This window comes from Streptopelia decaocto, assembly GCF_964273445.1.
Source record: "Streptopelia decaocto genome assembly, chromosome: 11".
Taxonomy (NCBI): Eukaryota; Metazoa; Chordata; class Aves; order Columbiformes; family Columbidae; genus Streptopelia; species Streptopelia decaocto.
The window spans coordinates 715,236-734,010 of NC_138666.1; the positions used below are offsets into that span (position 1 = coordinate 715,236).

General features: G+C 41.1%; 1 protein-coding gene across 1 annotated transcript in view; it reads left to right on the forward strand.

Moving 5' to 3' along the window:
• LOC309444759 (uncharacterized protein) overlaps window positions 1-18,775 on the forward strand; it is a 77,100-nt gene that overhangs the window by 50,614 nt on the left and 7,711 nt on the right. The window contains exons 3-6 of the mRNA XM_082062851.1: window positions 789-899; window positions 13,411-13,511; window positions 14,967-15,113; window positions 16,592-16,764. Coding sequence (XP_081918977.1) covers window positions 789-899; window positions 13,411-13,511; window positions 14,967-15,022 — 268 coding nt within the window. The 3' untranslated portion in view covers window positions 15,023-15,113; window positions 16,592-16,764. The remainder of the gene's footprint in view (window positions 1-788; window positions 900-13,410; window positions 13,512-14,966; window positions 15,114-16,591; window positions 16,765-18,775) is intronic.

An 18,775-nucleotide genomic window follows, 5' to 3' on the forward strand; every position in this document is an offset into this window, starting at 1 on the left:
GTGTGTCGCCCGATCCCCCTGCAAACAGACATGTATTTAAAAGTGAAGACTGATGGGAAAGGGCAGTGTTTTCCTCGTTAACTGGATATATGCCTAGCATCCTTTCTCCACCAAATCACTGTCCTTGGCCTTTATCTGACCAGAATTTGTGCTTTTTAAACTGTGTGACCTTTTCCTGTGGCTTCAGGAGCCTGAAGAGTTTTGGGAGCGGGGCTGTTGAGCGGCCCGTGCCTGGTGCCTTGGTGTTGCTGCAAAGGGATGTCCCGCACTCGCTGAGTTATTCCCCAAGAACCTGGAATCCCCAGAGACAAGGGATTTTCTTCAGAAAGTGCTGTTTCTGAGCAGAAGACAATAATGCTGTGTGTCTTTGTTTTAAAGGGCCCTAGATATGTTACAGAAATATAGAAAAGTTAGATTCTCAAGAACAAAACGGGTTAGTTATTGCCTGATATCTTTCTTTTAGACATAGGTTGTTTCTGCCTGCTTGAGTCTAACATTTAATGGCTTTATGGGAGTTATGTGCTTGCACTTGAAGGCAAAATCTAGACCTGTTATGTTTTTCTCATTTCTTCAGTGAGTTTCACGAAGGAACAACCCTGTCCTGGGAGGATACTTGGATTTTTACCTCATGGGTAAATTTTTTTACACCTCTTGATGTAAATAAAAGCAAATACTGATTTCTGATGTATTCTGGGAGACTATTCATGCTAGATAGTTGTTTTTGTGATTAAGCCTAATTTGGGAGCTGTGTTGGAGAGAGAGCTAAGCCACTTGTTTTTGTTCTCCAGACCGTGGATTCTGGTTCTGCGTGTCAGTCCCGCAGCCGAAGGACGTGGGTTGGAGCGGCGTGCACTGAGTTCAGCTGTTACTGCACGGGTCAGAAACTTCTCCAGCTGCAGGTTAGTCCAGCTGTGATTGTAGGGGGATCAGTAGTTGTACATTAATGTGCGTTTCCTTGTGCAAGGCTGGGACACTGCATAAATAATCCTAGAAAAACATGCTCTTCTTTATTTTGGAGCATGCTTCTGTAGTCATTACCACTTAAAGAATTAATCCAGTTGTAACCTAAAGATGCGTAAATCCTCTCAGTTTTAGGTCAGTTTGCTCCTCTAACAAAGAGTGACCTGCAAAACACTTAATCAGAAATCACAGAGGCTGCTGACCTTGCTGCTTCAGACATTCTGGATCCTTCACAATTATTAATAGTTGATTCTCGTTTTAACATATACCTCGAGACTGTTGGATACAGGGTCCTTTAGCTGAACGTTGCTCATTGTATGCTAAAACCGTTATGTAACCAATACACAAATGTCTCACCGACTGGCTCTCTAGGACGACCCTGAGGGTGTGAATGGAGTGATGAGAATTTGTCTCTAATGGCTGTTCCTTTTCTTTCTGGCCTGCTGGCTTTGTTCCAGCATCCAGACTTGCACAGCTTTGTAACAAACAATATCTCGTCTCTGTGTGCTGCAGCTTGGCTTTTTGCACACGGGGTGGGCCCTGGTTTGGGGACAACATTTCTGTCTGATACTTTGGACATATCACATAGCAGCTTTCTACTTGTTTGTAAGATGGTAACTACTGACCCAGCTCAGAAGGGTATAGAAGGGATCATGATGTCTCATTTCTTCAGCTGCTTTAGAAATGAAGCACTATGTAGTCTGAGTTATCACAAACTAGATTTTGCTGTACATCCTACCACTAAGCACCTTCCAAATAATTACATAAACAGAGTTCTAATGTAGAATGGCTGGGCATACAGACTAAGGACAAGAGATTCAGGAACAGTTTGTAAAGTTCAAGACCTAGCTTGACTATTCCTAATGTCAAAGCACCTGATTATTAAATAGAATTCTCCAGTAGTATTTTAAGATTATGTTTTCAACATTGTGTAGAGTTTAAAAAATGAATTGTTTAGTTATATGTAAAAATATAATGGGCTACCTGTCAGGCGAATGATTTTTCTTTGGTTAGGGCTGAGTGGTGAGGAAAGCCTGGGGGGATCTGAATTGTCTTGGCGTGATTAAAACCAGTAACCAAGCAATTCCATTGGCAACAGTGATGTGACACACGTCACTTGAAACCAACCTCAGGCTGTTACTTATTGGATCTTTTCAATAGGAAATCAGATGTGAGGGGAAACAGCTCCTTCAAATTGCCTGTCTTTTTACCTTTTCCAAGCGATTCTCTTGCTGCTGCCTCCAGCTAGGCAGCTTCCTGAGATGGGCACGGACTTTACGGAGGTCAAAGTAGTTTAAAAGGAAGAAATAATTTTAATGAGAGAGCTGGCTCTGAGTATGTAATTTAACTTGAACTAAAAACAGCATTCTGGAGTGCGGAAGAATTAGCCCTTCCTATCTGAAATGAACAGCACTGGGTTTGACAGAACATTTTGAATTATCCCGTTGCATCATTAATTCATTTGGAATCCACCGTGCTTCACTGACAGAACAGTGCTCATAAGAAATTCATCTGGTAATAATGTGCATGGCACAGAGCTGCTCTCATACCCACCCCCCTCCACCAGCTCAAACGTAGGCTGGGTATTTGTGGAGGTACCACCTACTTAAACAAAGTTCAGCTGCTGACAAGCTGCATTTTATATAGATTCTTTTACCTAAAGGTAATAAGTGTGAGTTCGTGTTCTGTTTGTGTGCCTGTCTTCTGTGCAAGACAGAAGCGGAGAACACCCTCCTCCCTTCTCCCTCTCTCTGACCTTTCCTTTTGCCAGCGAAAACAACCTTTTTGTGTTTCATGGAGCATTACAGACACAATGTTACTGAAAGACTAAGACTTCATTTTATGGATATAAAATGGATGCCTGAAGCCCTAAATGTTTCCTAGTTCTTATAATTTGCACAATTTTGATTATCTGATCAAAAGAGTAGAGAGTAAAAAGTCTGAAATTGTAGGATTTATGGGTCTAAGGTGTGCAAATATCGACTTGTTAGTTTATTAATTAGGAAGGCTTTATATTCCTATGTAACCTTTAATTTGAAAGTCTGAGCCATCTAGAGTTGGATGTAATGACTTGCATCATGTCTGTGAATGGTGTCACTGCTTAAAATAGCCTGGCTGTGTCTCCACCTGCTCTCGTCCATGCCTTTTTCGTGTGCTCTTCACAGGCTGGGAGGCAATGTCGGAAAATGTGGATCGGTGAGATGAAAATCTTGAGTTACAAGTTGCAATCAGCAGCTGCAGATGATTTCAGTGATGTTTCGAGCATTTCTTAGTTGTTAATGAGCCTTGGAAGGGTCTCCAGTTAGTTACCAAGTCAGCTCATTGTTGCTCCATTTTCTTCATCGTATTCTTGCATTTAAAAGTAACAACAACAAAACCTAAAATCAAATCAAACCTGATTTTTTAATAAAAAGCTCATAAACCTCAGGTGATAGTACATGGTGATTGGGAAGGACCTTTTTGATTGTGGGCACTGGGAAGTTGGTAAAATGGATGAGGCTAGACGTGACAAAAGCTCCATTTTGTATCTCTGGGTTTTATTCTTTTATTTAAGGGGATCCTGGAAGCAACAAATGGTTCTTTGAGAGGTTCAGAGTAGAATGAACTGCGTCAAATAAGACAGGTACAAGGGCCTGAGGGTAGAGCACAAGAGGTATGTAAGGAGCCCATCCTTCTCAAGTGCTGGTGTATTTAAAACAAACAAAAGCCCCAAAGAGGTGATGAGACTGAATCTCAAACCCCACATTATCCTGTATTTTGGTGAAGCAGCTAAGAGAAGAATGAGGCACTTTCCCAATAGGGCTTTGACGTGCTTGTTTTACTTTATGACCATGCTCTCAAACGCATTTCATACTGTCTGGCTGTGAGAGGAGGACAGAGGCCTCTGCGGAGCCCTTTGCAGAGCAGGATGGAGAGGCTGGGAAAGGACACACTGCGAGGTCCCAAACAGCTCTGTCCGGTTTTCCTCCCCCAGTGGGGCAGAGCTGCCACTTCAGCGTAATGAACAGGAATAAATACATTAATAAAGCTGGCTGCACCCGCAGCCGGGGGGCGTCTGCTCCCAGAGGCTCGGCAACATCGATCCAAAGTGAATTAGAGAGACATGTTATACTTCTCCTGCATATCAGATAGCTGGCCAGGCGTTACCAAAATGTAAATTCATTTTAGAAGCTTGAAATGAGGCAAAAGCCTGGTAAGAGTGTTATCTGAAAACTGTTTGCTGGATCCTGGATTAAATGAGTGTACCATGAGAACTGGGCCCAGCCCTTTGTCCTGCAGCAGCAGCCGGTGGGTCCGGGTTGCCTCGGGGTGTGGGAAAGGCAGATGTTTAGTCACATTATTGTGCAGTTTCCCACAGTCCTGGAGCTCCAGTCCTCAGTGGGATGTTCTCACGTGTCTCTGCTCCAGGTTGTTCTGGCCTGGTCAGGACTTGGTTCTTCTTGAGAGAGAAACACAAGGAATTTAATCAGTTGAAGTTCTGTTCAGAAGGTACTCTAGGTCGGGCTTCCAGGAGCAAACGCTCCAGGTAATCTATATGCTGAAAAAACATTTACAGCTTTCTAGTATTTGATGACGACTTTTTAATTTAAAGCTGTGTCCACACTACTGGGTTACTGGTGTACTAGACATCACAGAACCTCTAATGTGGATCCAGCAAAGCCACCATTTACACTGATGCAGTGAAACAGATCATGAGAGCTCACCTCCACCAGTAAGTAAGCGTACGAGCATTAGGGGCACAGACACGCGTTGCAGGAAAACATCTGCCTGGCACAGCACAGGCTTTTGATGGCTTTGTTACGATTTGGGGATGGAGTCGCTTGTTTTTACTGTTGCTTTGGCCGGTTTCATGGATGTTAACCCCAAAGCGTTCCATTAATGTGTTACAACTTCTTATATAGAAGTACAGTTACCGTGACCATACAGTTTGCGTAGAATACAGCTCCCAGGCATAGCATTGCCGTTTGTTTGGCCACCTATATAAAATGAAATGTTAATCTCCGTTTTGGAAGATATTGTGCGTTTCAAGTGGTGAAATGAAAACCTTTGATTGTTTTCTGCACTGTGCTATGAAGCAGCAGGGATGGCGCTGAATGCACTTTCCACACAAAAAGAATTACACTGTGTCCTCATGTAATACTCCTCCTGTTGCTGTTATTTCTACTTACTTACTGATGCTTGGCTGGTTACAATCTGACGTTTTCTTCTCCTGAGCCCAAAATGCAGTCTTAAAATAAACTGGGGACATGCACAAGCTATTCTGGAGCCAACAACCTGTAATATAGTTTTAGACTGAGTAGCAGTGAACTAAGTTATTATATTTACACCTCTGTTATCCTAGATTACAGTGGGGTTATATTTATTATCTAAATAATATTTTTTAAAAATCTGGATTTTTAACTCCCATGAAAATGCGAGGTGGGAAAAAAACCAAACCAACCAACCAACCAAATAAACACCCCCCTCCCCGCCCCAGACTGAAGTAATACATGGCAAATAGAGTTCGGTTGCTAATCCGTAAGGTGATTTTTGGCCAGTTCCTTCACCTCTGTGTTTTCTTGCATCTCTTTCCCATTCTCTGTGCTGGTTTAGACTCAGTTCTTTGGGCAGGAACAGCCCTGGTTTTGCTGCCCAGCCATACTGGGGCACCTCAGTCCAGAACGGGGTTCTTCTGTTTTGTACAAATTCGAGTGGATTTAGAGGAGCTGGCACAGACTAGAGATGATTCTGGGTTGTGATCTGCATTTGCAGTACTATTAACCAAATATTAGTAGGAATTTTCTCATTTCATGGTGTATTTTGTTTTGTTTTTCCACACACTAAATGTATACGTAGTAAGATGCAGTCTGAACCCCAAGTAACATTTATTCTAAATGCAGAGGCTGTGAAATGTGAATTCACATCTTAGGTCATATACCTGATATGTCTATTCTGATACATATGATCAAGCTATCTGTAGATATACACATTATTATATGGATCTATGCAGAGATATATACGTATGTATGTTATGATGCATCACCATTTGGGTCTTAGGTTTAAGTTATGGCCAATCATTTAAAACTGTGATGCTAGAGCTTGGTTTTATGTATAAATGGGAGAAGTCTCCCAAATGCAGGGAAACACAGATGTCTGATATAACTGGTTCATGAACAAAATGGAAATAGTGTGGTTTGGTTCCGGGACAGAGTCTCAGGTTTATTTTATGTGGTTTATATTTCATTAAAATAGTCTGTGTTTGTTTGTTTGTGGAGAGGTAAGTGCTTTCTCTGTGGTGATTGTTGGGACAGGTCACTTTGTTCTCAGTGCCAAATGTGCAGCTTGATTGTTTGAGATATGAATGCTAATAATTGCAAATGGAAAAATAACTTATCTAGCTTTTACTGGACAATTTGGATGGGACGAGAGCGTGAAGTTTCTTCTTCAAAAGAGAGAATTCATTCTTATTTGACCATATCAGGGAAGAGACATTTGTCTGCTCCTTTTTTAATTGTACTGTGGTTTTATGCCAGAACAAAATGTTGTATTATCTATGCACTTTTCCAATTATTAAATCTGTTATTTTTCTGTAGATTCCGTAAGCCTTCTGATTAAGCAGGGAAATGATTCTTTTTATGTGAATTCGAACAGGAGAGATTTTGTGATGAGAAAATGAAAAAGCTGGAATGACATTTCAGGACTTGCATTGAATTTACATGAAAATTGAAAAAGGCGAGAGATAAGAAACTATTTTAGACTACTTTTAAAAATCAAGTTGCATCATCTCTGAAAATGTTGATTGGGTAATTTTTTTGTTTAAGAACTCAGTGCATAGAAAATCACCAAGTCCTTTAAAATGTGGGAATTCAATATAAAGATTTTCAGCCTGGTTTTACATGCCATAATATAAGCAGGCATTAGAGCACAGGCAGGTTTTGTGGCATCGTTCTGCTCATCTCATGAAAGATATCACAGCCCAACCTAAAATTAGTGCAAACAATATTGCTGCTAAACCTGGGGTGAAGGTTTAAAATAAGCTGTTCTACACCGGCGATAGTGGAGCAGATAGTGAATACGGGCATGACACGTTCGTGGCGTGAAATGGTCACTGAGTTTTCGTTTCCATGGTTGGGAATGTTGTGTTTCCTCTGCCGAGAGCAGCACCTGGTGGCTGCAAACACCCAGCGCTGGGGACCATCACTGGGCTCCGTTTGATGTGCAGTAATCTACACGGCATTTTCTCCTGCGGTATCTTCAGTGTTCGTGATTGCAAACACCCAAATAAGCCTCGTAGAATCTTCAGCTCAAAATCACAAAACGCGTTGGAACGAACCCTGTGTAGCTGATGAGCGCTTTGAAGTCAGTGGTATTAAAAAAAAAGTGGCAGATGCTCAACGTGTTTTAGGATCTATACCTATTCTGTGTTAAAAAGAAAAAATATCAGGTTTGAAAAGTGATGTTTAAATATCAAATACTGTCTCATGTTTGTATACTGCCTTTGACCTTGGTGAACAATGAACAACAGCTCCATGTGTGGTTTGAAATAAGTATTCACTTTGATCCTGGAACACCCTCCTTCTCTCGTTTGGTTAAGATGTCATTAAAATCCAGGTGCTTATCTGTTTATCTAGATATTATGTTCATTTACATTAGAGAGACGTATTTTTTAAGCTGCCGTGCATCATTTCTGCACCAGGATGCAGTCACTGTGTCTCTCACAAGCTCGGGTTGATTTAGGTGGTTATACTGGGCGGAGAGTTAGAAAATGTCATTTGTATCCTATTCCTTTATTTGCTTCTTTTATCTGTTGTGATGGAGCTTTTATCTGCTTGAGGTTGTAGGGAGTCCTGCAGATCTCAGAGTAACAGCTCACAAGAGTGAAAACCAAGACCATTTCAGCCTGGTTTTATCTCGGAAGCTTCTAGCACTTTAGCAACACAGAGGGCTAAGAATAGATTGTTTTCAACAGAACTCAGAAAAATCATATTCTGAGCTCTCAAAAACCTGGCCTAGACTCACACTGGCAGCTGGTGTGTTAGTTGTGAAAGTTTAACTTCATTTAGATGTTGGAACGGAGGGGTTTTCTTCTCTTAATGTATTCCAGATGTATATACACAAACACAGGTGTTGGTGAGTTTGAAAATCTGGCCACATGTGAGAAACTAGAATTAAGACAGGATTTGGGTGCTGCATTAGATTCCTTTTTGAAAATAATCAGTTAGTGCAGTGTAGTCTACTATATTAACTAGTAATAAGGAAAAAATGAGCATATCTGTAATTTATTTCCTTCTCCAGCCCAACTGTGATTTGTTAAAGGCTCTTTGACATTGGCCCTTTGATTCTGAAGGTTTGCCCAATTACAGCTTTGTGCAGTGTAAAGCAGTAACTGCTGATTTCCAATCCTTTTGGAGGGATATTTACATTTTGAGTAGTGGAACGATAGCTCTTGATCTACACTTAATTAACAATGACATTGTTCACATTTATTCAAATAATGCTAAACACAGAAATATGTAATTTTTATGCCAATTAGTCTGGTCAAGTGAGGTTAGCTAATGAAAGACTAACTCAGAAAGGAATTGTGTATTTGTTCATTTTCACACTGTTCCAGCCACTTGCATCATTGTAGAGTTCACAATACTGATTACAGACGTAGGAAGGTGCTGAACAGTAGCAAAGTTTTACGTATCCGAAATCTTGGGGGGCAACGGATAAGGCAACCAACCTGCTTTGGAAGTGAAGGGGGCAGGTGTCTGTGGTGCTGGGCCAGCCAGCCTGGGGCTGTGCTGGGTTCCACCAGCGAGCACTGGTGGAGTTGTCAATTCTCATTGTAAGCAGGGGAAAACAAACAATATCTGTACTGTAAAGAACAGTATCTTGAGCGTCTCTTCCAACTGAAATGATTCTATGATTCTCTGCTTGCTAGAACAGCAGGAGAGGTTCAGGTGTTCAGAGTGGCTGTGTTAGTGATTTGTCATGAGACGTTGCCTCAAATTCAGCTTTTTAGAAGCTCTGCCCACAAGAACTACAGCATCCCAGCCTGGTTGGGGTTTCAGGCCCTCTGTAGATCCCCAGCCCAGCCCTGCTCACGCAGGGTCACAGAGCAGATCACACAGGTGGGTCCAGGCGGTTTGAATGTCTCAGAGAAGGAGACTCCACACCCGCTCTGGGCAGCCTGGGCCAGGCTCTGGCACCTCCCAGCAAACAAGTTTCTGCTCATGTTCAGATGGAGCCTCCTGTGTTCCAGTCTGTGCCCGTTGCCCCTCACCCTGGCGCTGGGCACCACTGAGCAGAGTCTGGTCCATCCTCTGACACCCACCCTGAGATATTGATCCATTGATCAGATCCCTCTCAGCTTCTCTTCTCCAGCTCAACAGCCCCAGCTCTCTCAGTGTCTCCTCATCACAAAGATGCTCCAGACCCCTCAGCATCTTTGTAGCCCATCGCTGGACTGCCTCCAGTAATTCCTTGTCCTTCTTGAACTGGGGAGCCCAGAACTGGACCCAGTAACTCCATATGCGGCCTCACCAGGGCAGAGCAGAGGGGGAGGAACAGCCCTCAACCTGCTGGTCACACTCTTCCTAGTGCACCCCAGCTACCATTGGCCTCTTGGCCACAAGGGCACGTTGGTGACTCATGGTCACCCTGTTGTCCAGCAGAACTGCCAGGTCCTGCTCTGCAGAGCTGCTTTCCAGCAGCTCAAGCCCAACCTCTACTGGTGCCAGGAGTTGCTCCTCCCCAGGTGTGGAGAATGGTCATCCATGGGAAAGCAAAGGACTCAGGGTTCTGGGTATTTGGGGCTGAACTTAAGTAAATCTGGCCTTTGCTACTCGCCAAGTTCTAGACACGCAGAAACTAAAGCAGAGAACTGGTCCAATCATTGTTACATAAAGTGGTAGAGAAATCCCTCTCTTTGTGTGAGTGGGACTCAAACTATAAATGACAAATCCCGTCGGTGATATTTTGATGTATTATCTGTGTGCAGGCTGGTCACTCCAGTCTATACATCCAGCGGCTTTCTTGGCATTTGTGTTTGCCTTTTTGGGGGGATTGATTTGTTACTGAAGGATGTTCATTTTGTTGAAGTTGGGCTTTCCTTCCATAGCTGCTAATGGATTGATAAAATAAATTATTAAGTAAGTTACATGTAACGTATCTTCCAGATGACTGAGTAGAAGACCAAAAATAACACTATGGTGTTAAACAGAAACACATTAAAACAATACTGCTGGCTTTTGACATTTAACAGATACATTGTCTTAGCTCTAAAAAGGCTGCCTCCCTGGCCTTAATATAGTTCAGAGACAAAATTAGAAAAGGATATAGGTTAACTAAAAAACATAAAAAATTCCTTGCACAGCAGCTCCTGCTCAGCATCCAGAAATTTGCTTCGGCAGTGTCTGGATCAGGCTGGAAATGGTGTGATCTCAGTGACCGTGAGGCGCTTGCTGTTTCCCCCAGGGGCAGCCGTGCTCCCTTTTGGGCTGAGGAACAACGTGACAGGAGAAGATTCTGGATTTCCAGAGGAAAACTGTTCCAGCAATGTCAATGTGAAGGGCCTGAGCAGCACTGTGGGAGGATGAGCTGAAGGCGGGAGAAGAAAAGCAATAACGATTCTGTTTGCTTGTTTTGAGTGCACAGGCTGTGCAGCTGCACGAAGGGGATGTAGTCGGGGCTTTGCTGCTCTGTGTGTGTCACTTTGGTTGAACAAGCATCCTGTAAATAGAAGAGAAAGCCCAGCGAGCCTGTGCTGGCTGCTTGGAGTGGCTGGCCCTGAGGGGATCGGATTAGCGATGTATCCTATGGCTTATCCTATAGCCCTGCCATAAAGGAAACCAGGCAAATATTGGCATCTGAAAGCATTAAGTGGATTTGCAGCAATCAGCAGTGAATCTCAGTGTGATTAAGCAATTTCTGCATTTAAGTAACTTGTACTTTATAATTTTGAACCTACATAATTCATGCAGTTAGAGGAAAATACTCTACACGAGGTTCTGACTGGTTCTGCAGCATTACAGTAACACCTTCCAGTGGGGTTAAACTGTGGAATTAAATGCAACATTGGCTTGGAATTTGAAGGTTCAGATATTTACAGCAGTCAGGTTTCTTACTGAACTAAATTCCCTTCAATGATTTTGGAAAAGCAAGACTGTTCCTGTGTTCTGGTTGTGCTCCGCTGTGCGTTTGGTCATTTGTGTATCTAGTTGTGTCATGTATCTTTAGGTATGTTGTACCACAGAAAAACAGAAGGATGGAAGCGCGTTTTCGTTCTAGTACATCGGCACTAGGGAGAATACTCATTCAGTATTGTTACGGCCTTCATGAAGAACAACATGCCCTAAGAAACAACAAACAACCTATTTCAATTCATTTTAGTACTTCTATCAGAAAATAAACTGACTGAAAACCCCAAATACATACCGTACCTTTCATAAAAGTTATTGCAAGTGCGTGCCAGATCTGATCATCTGTGCAGCTGCTGAAAGGACCTCAATTGTATGTGAAAGAGGAAGATACAGCCTTGAAAAGGCAAAATGCAAGATGATAGAGCCTGATTGCTACCAATTATATTTAAATATTTGTTGGGGTGGTCAAATAACCATGCATTTTAACTTTTATAATGAAGTATTTTCAGTAATGTTTTTCTACTTCAAGTTTTTCTGTACTCAAGTGCATATAGAACATAATGGGGGGGAAAAAATGTCCTGTTTTCCCAGTGTCTAAGTATTAATGTTTTGGGAATCATGACTATGACTAGAAAAAGCTGTATTTGTGGAAGGCATACTGGCTTCTCACAAGCCATCTTATGTAATTAATCCCTGCCTCGCTTCTAAGAGTGGCTGCATTTACTCTTCTGTTTAATTGTTTCTCCTAAAAAGATGAGGTATTATGAAGGTAGATTTATGAAGGTCGTAATAGTAACTTTGTTAACAGGTTGAGCAAAGTATTCCAAGGCTACGTAACAGCACGAAAGATGCTGCTGATTGTCTCGTGAAAGTGACGTGGGTACTGAGAGCAGCTGGAGGAGAGTTGAAGGGAAAAAAGAGATTGGAGGTGGGGTTCTTGAATTCATGATGAATTTAGACCCTCACTGTTCTGAAGGGAGCATTGGGAAGGGTTGTGCACACCCTGAAGCCGCTATAAAGAAAGGCCAGAGCTTGTGTTAGGGTAACGTTTTGGATAGGCTGGAACAGCAGAGCAAATTTGACGACTCCGTTTGAAATAGCATTTACTCAGCCCACTTTTTGTAATACATGGTGACACATTTCTGAGCAAAGAGAGAGAATTTCAGTGGTTTGCTCATCCACAATTAAACAGTAATTTTACCATAAAAAGAGAGATATTTCAAATATTTTGAAATAGTTTGTGCTTCGTATAGTTCTCCAAACTGTAATTCATTATGGATGCCTAGGCAAGTGATCATGAGATTTGGGGTTAGTTTCCAACTTTGTCTTGACCGAGTCTCAATCTGTCCTTCTCATCTGGGATGAGGATTCGTACTCCCATTCTCCAGCCTCATATTAATATTCGCTTTGACTGTTTGGTGCATACAGGTGTCCTAGAACCGAGTGATGGAGTTTGCATCTCGCTGTTAGCTGAGCTGTTTTTATAAACAAAGCAATACCTGGGCTTTGCGCTTCTATAATAGCAGTTCAAAAAGTGTTCTTCTCACATACCACTTGTTTCTTGACCATTAAATTCCATGGTTAGGCCTGTGAGAACCGTAGATCTGTTTTCTCTGGAGCGTGCAAGAGAGGAAGGCAGGATTTTTAGGGGTGTGAGATTTGTTTGTGCTACTTGCTCCTTTTGGGATCTCTGAACATGTTAATAAGTGCACCAGTAATATTAAAAATTAAAAATTAACTAAGTGCATTCTATGCAATTTTGCTGAAAGCTACTTAGAAGGTTTCTAATTTTAAGAAAAGAGCATTAATAATTGAGCCTGTGCAGTTAGATCTGCTGTTATAGGACAATTTACAAGATGAAATGAATGTACAGCAGACTGTGAGCAATCTGTTGGATTGGACAGTTTCACAACTCATAAAGGGTTTAGAAATGTCCATGAAAATGCATGTGTTGTATGAAGTAAAGATGCTAAAACCTGATGGAAGCCGTGCTGTTTCTCAGCTGTGAACGGGCAGTCAGACACCCGTGTGCTGGGATAAGCTGTTCGTTGTCGTGCTCTGTGTGTGACTGAAGATGAAGCTTCTAGGCAGTGGCACAGTGAAGCACTGCAGAGCACGAACAAAGCTGGGTGTCATTGTGTGAACTGAGATATTAAGATTAATGCTGCCATATTTGCATACTGTGTCACATACATTAATAATCTCTGTTTCTCAGCATCATTCAGTAATGTGTATAAAGTGTACTACACATAATGCCTTGCTGTTTTTTTTTTTCCTTATTTCTCTTACACTAATTCATTTAGAATTGTCATAAGATGTCATTTTGTATCCCCTTTGTTTATAGTTCAAACAAATCACCATTGACAGATAAATCTACTGAGAAATGTAGATCTCTGAGAAATACGCCATTAGGTGGCACAAGAAGCAGCGTACCCAACAACAAAGGTGTGTATCTCATCAAAACGTGTTCTTCTGACAACACCAATTGTTTCTTGACCATTTAATTCAATGTTTAGGCCTGTGAGAACCATAAATGTGTTTTCTCTGTATTTCATTTGGTAATCTTTAAGTAGAATTTCTCCTTGACTTGGCCGGCCTCTGGGAGATTGTGATGGCTCCGAGTTTTGGGATCTCAGGAATACGTCTCAGAAGTGGGGGGGAAAGTATGTTATTTAATGCATGCACAGTGTCTTTAATAATACTGTCATTTTTTTTAAACAGAATTTAAAGTATCTGTATGAGCTATAGTCGTGTTTACAGGCAGGTCTTACCATGGCCTCTCCTTCCTATAAGGAGACATTGCATAGTTGTTAGAAGGCAATAAACAGCATATTTAGTGGGAAATGTTAACTAAATCTGTGTAGTAACAACACTACCAATCAAGTAGTAATGCTGCTATAGCGGGTTCATTTCTCTGTGCTAATTTTTAGTAGATGTTTGAATTTTAAATAGAAATAGGAGTAAGACTTAAAGTGAAAAAAGGCTGAGGTGAACAGAGTGCTATTGCATATCGAGGTTTTATTATTATTTGAAATATTTGCAGACTGTAAAATTACTTTAAAACAACCAACCAACCAACCAAAGCACTGAGATTGTACAATGGTGATCATTAAGTCAAAACTAGCACACCTTTACCTATGCTGAAGGAAGCAATTCTAATTTCTTTTATGCAATGAAGCAAACTGAGATCCTTTTTTTCTTATGCATTCTAAAAAAAAAAAAAAAAAAGGAGTTATGGTGACATATTCTAAACACCCATGTTTAGAACAGTTAGGGTTGTTTTTAACAATACACAAAGTAATCAGGCTTGGGGCATACTGTACTAAATGTGGGACGAAAATACAGTCTCTGCCCTTAGTGAAATGCTTCCAATGACATTTTTAAAAGGTATTACAAGTGAGTTTAACAGTCTGTAGAAGAGCATTGCTGTGGAACGAAATACATATGCGGTAACAATGGTGTATAGATAAGCTGAAACCTGAAATGGAAGCAAAAGTGAAGATTCCGTTTTATAGAAAAGGTTTTTAACATAAGTGAAAGTTTCATGTCAAATGTGGACTGATTTTTAAAAATAAACTTCATTAATGTGTTCACTCAAAATACTACACAAGCACCACTTACTGAAGGGGACATGTTGATTATGAACTTAAGAATCAGCTTAGATCGCCACATTTTGTGAGGGAAGTACTAAGTTGAATATAAATGCACATGTGAAAGGACCAATATTTAATGCGGTAATAAACTCGTCATTTACGAAGCCGGGCAGATTGGTGGGTAAACTTCAGTATACACACTGAAGTAGAAATTCTATGCAAGCATGGAAGTTGAAGCTAAAGTCTATTCAAACGTAGAAAAGATAACTCTGTATGTTACTTATTGCTGGTTTTGTTTTCTGATTAGACAAGATGTTCACCAAGGAACAGTTTGAGGAGAACAGTCCTGTCTCAAAATGGTGATGGGCATCTCTAAATTTCATTTTTACTGACAAAAGTGCATGTGATATCTTCAGTGTATTTGGATAGGATCCACAGTCCGCAAAGGGACAAGGTATGTACAAACTGGAGATTGTACCGGTGTAAAGGGACTACAAGTGAATGTCATCAGACAGTTTAGGGCCCTCGTGTTGCTCCTGAGGATCAGCCCCGCGTGGGACAGTGACAGCACTCAGCTCCGCACAGCGGCCCTGGCTCTATTGACCTCACTGCTTAGAGTCCTGTTAGATCAACGTGTTTCAATTAGCCCAACAGATTTGTGATTACGAGCTTACGCAAACAGTGCAGTGCATTCCCTGCCCCCTCCCATGCTGGGTTCTGGACAAACCTTCGTCTCTGAGACAGAGCAACAGCTGCTGGGCCAGAGTCAGTGATCCTCGTCCCTTTGAAAGGGTTCTAGGGATTGCTTAAAGCTTGAAGGTAAAAGCATGTGCTACGTTTAAAAACTGACACAGTGAGATTGGATTTAATGGTGCTTGTTGAATTCCTTTGAGGGTCTGTAGTGCAAGCCGGTAGCATTCCTGTGGCTGCTCATTTTCTAAATATAAAAAGCTCCAGGAGCTTTGCTGCTTGTGTCGCTTGGTGACTTTGATGGAAACATCCTTTTAGCACCACATTGGGGGTTCATCCAAGTCAGTGGGCATATTGGGCTACAGCATCCACAAGCGGCTGAATGTGGAGGCAGTGGTACCTCTCTAAATTAGAGCCAAACTAAAAACAGAGAGTGTTCAATTGGATTTGTCTTGCTGGCTGATAGAGTCGTCTTTTGTCACATAAGCGTGAGTTACACTGAGACCTCGAGACAACAGTGGTGATCTGCTCATTTTAATTGGGTTTGGTTCTCAGAAAAAAAAAGACAACAAAACAATAGAAAGGCAATGTACTAATTTGATGTGCCAGTAAAAGCCCTGGGTGTAAACCACAGCTGATCATTTGGTGATGATGCTGCCTCTGGCAGATGATTTGAACCGAAACTTTGCAATGTGTGCACAGTGACAGCTCCCGGATGATTTGTGCTGTATCGTTTTGCCTGAATGTCCTAGGAATGCAGAATTCTATGTAGTCTTCCAGCCTCTGCTTTGCTTTTTCTTATCAACTGAATTCTGTTTTTTGTTTAGCAAAAATTGAGACTATGGTCCTATCGTTTTTAACTTTTAAAATACTTTGCACCCTCAGAAACCTACAAGAAAGTAGTGTCTGTATCTCCTGAGCAGAGTGGCAATTTCATCCAGGGCTGGCATAGCAGTAGAAAGCTAGGACAGCCCTCTGGCTTGCAGTTTCAACAAATACCAGTTTTAGGAGTCCAGCTTAAGACACCTTTAAATCCCATTTGAGGGAGTATTTGAATTGCTTCCCCTCAGGTCACCTCAGGTCCTCCCCGAAGGTTTTACCATAGGAAAATGTTACTAATCCGTGTTTCATATTCAGAATCTCCTGTCGTGTTTCAAAACTTATAATGCATTAGTAACAAAATAATGCAAGATCTTCACCCTTACAAAATGTCTCTTACATTACTTTGTGTCTATTCATTAGGGATGTATTATAAATATTGAAGTATGAGAAAACATACAAGAAAAAGAATGCAAATGCTTTAATTGCCATTGTCAGAAGGAGAGGCAAGGTTGAAGAATAGCAACACATCTGATCAAGCACATGCCCTTCAAGAAACCCCTGGGTTCTCTGGAGTCGCGGCTGAACGTGGGAAGGTATCTTTGGATTTTCTCAATTCTGGTGTTGCTAGAGTGAATTTCCAACCACTTCAACTGGCTATTCCTGCTGCCCTGGCCTGTTTCGGGGTGTTTGTTGCCGGCTCAGGGCTCGGGGTGGCTCAGTGGTGGCTGAAGTGCCTCTGCCGTTGTACCCTGCACAGGTGGAGGGACGTGGGAAAAATGGTTTAACCAGCTTTATACAAAAAGCAGAGTATCACTGACCACTTGCCATGCTTGTCCATGCTTGCTATTTGAGATACGCGGTTCGACAGTTCTCAGCTGCTGATCAGCCTTTACAAAAGGATCTGCAGAATGGAAGTTTAAGAACAAAATACAAAAGCACACACCATAAATTTCTGTAGGTCAAACAAAAAGGATCATTCAAATCACTTAAAATACCTTGAAGGAATAGTACATCAACTTACCTAAAAACAAAACAAAACAAACCAAAAAGTTGTGATAGCTACTGCAATTAGCAGAAAAGAGAAAATGAGCTATTTTTGATAAAGAATACTTGAAGCTGCTGCAAAAAAAATCTCAGCATGAAATGGAAGGTTCACATCAAGTTCATCCGTACGATTAGGAAAAAGGTTCATTAGCCCAGCAGTGGGAGTTGTATCAAAGAGATTAATTGGACTCTGTCAGACCTGGGGATGAAGGGAAGAGCAGAACCAGATGATAGGCTTTGCTTTGGAGTTAGAGTTTGTGTAGCAATGCATACAATAGCTTTAATCTTGGCTAAGATTAAAATTATAGGAGTAGCAAACAATTTTATTACAGCTTTTACAATACCAGCATTTATAAAGCAGCTTTTGAAAGTAAAATAAACTTCTTAAAGTCTTTCTGTTGTTTTCATAGGTAAAGAAAAGAAAATAGAAAAAAAAAGGCAGGAGAGCAAGGATATCAAGGATTTGATGATTTCATAGCAAAACCTATGACCGCCACTCAGCTCTGTGATTTATACATGAATAATAGCAACTTAATTAAAGCAAATTAGAGGTGCTGTTATAGAGTCAGGCTACACAGAATTACAGTTGGTACTTAAAGACCTTGTCAGGGGAGTTCAGATGTTTTATGAAGAGTAACCTCTAAGAGATTTTTATAGGTAGTGCAATGCAATGCAACCCAATGCAAAACCCTGAGATTCATATAATCTTCAGGTGCCTATAATGTGGGTGGCTGCATCCCACCTGTTACCTGAGCTCCCTGTACAGTCAGTGCACACAAGTACACCCTGCCAGGTGAGTCTTCATCCCACGCCTTTCAGCTAGGAAGAACAAGCTCATTTATCTTACCAAATAAATTACCAGGTAACACAGAAGGAGCCTTTCATGTTGCTTTTGTAAAAGAAAATCAACCCTTTAATGACGGTTGGTATGATCACGGCGACCTTGCCAATTCCATAGACTAATAGACAACAGTGTGTTCTAGGGTTGGCTGAGATCTTTCCAGCACAACAGGTTTTGTTTTGTCTTTGTTTTGTTATCCAACATGTTGTAGTTTTCATTTTAAAAATGCAGAAATGAAGCCATGATCTAAACTTTCACTGCTCTTCACTGATCCAATGATACACAGGAGGGGACAAGGACAAGCAGGTCTGAGGAAGACTGTTGTGTAAAGTAGTTTGAGGACGCCTTATGTGTAGTAAATTCTTCTACTTTATATAAAAAAGACTTGGATCTATAGGTTTTATAAAAGGCTCTGTTGAATCACACAGATGACACATTTTTTGTAGTATTGTGCTATGAAACATTTGTAATCATTTTACTGATGTATTAGTTAAATACTTTCTATAAATTTTTACAGTGTTTGGCTTCGCTATCTAAAAACTGTTTTGTTCCAAATCATACTCTCTTAACACCTCACTTTGTTTGATATAACTGTCAACTTTCCGAATTCTTACTTGGATTCTTTGGAACAAAGGATGAAAATGTTGCCAAGCGCATGAAATGTTTCTTAAAACTGGTGGTTCATCATTCTAATTTTGAATAAGAACATCAAAACTTAG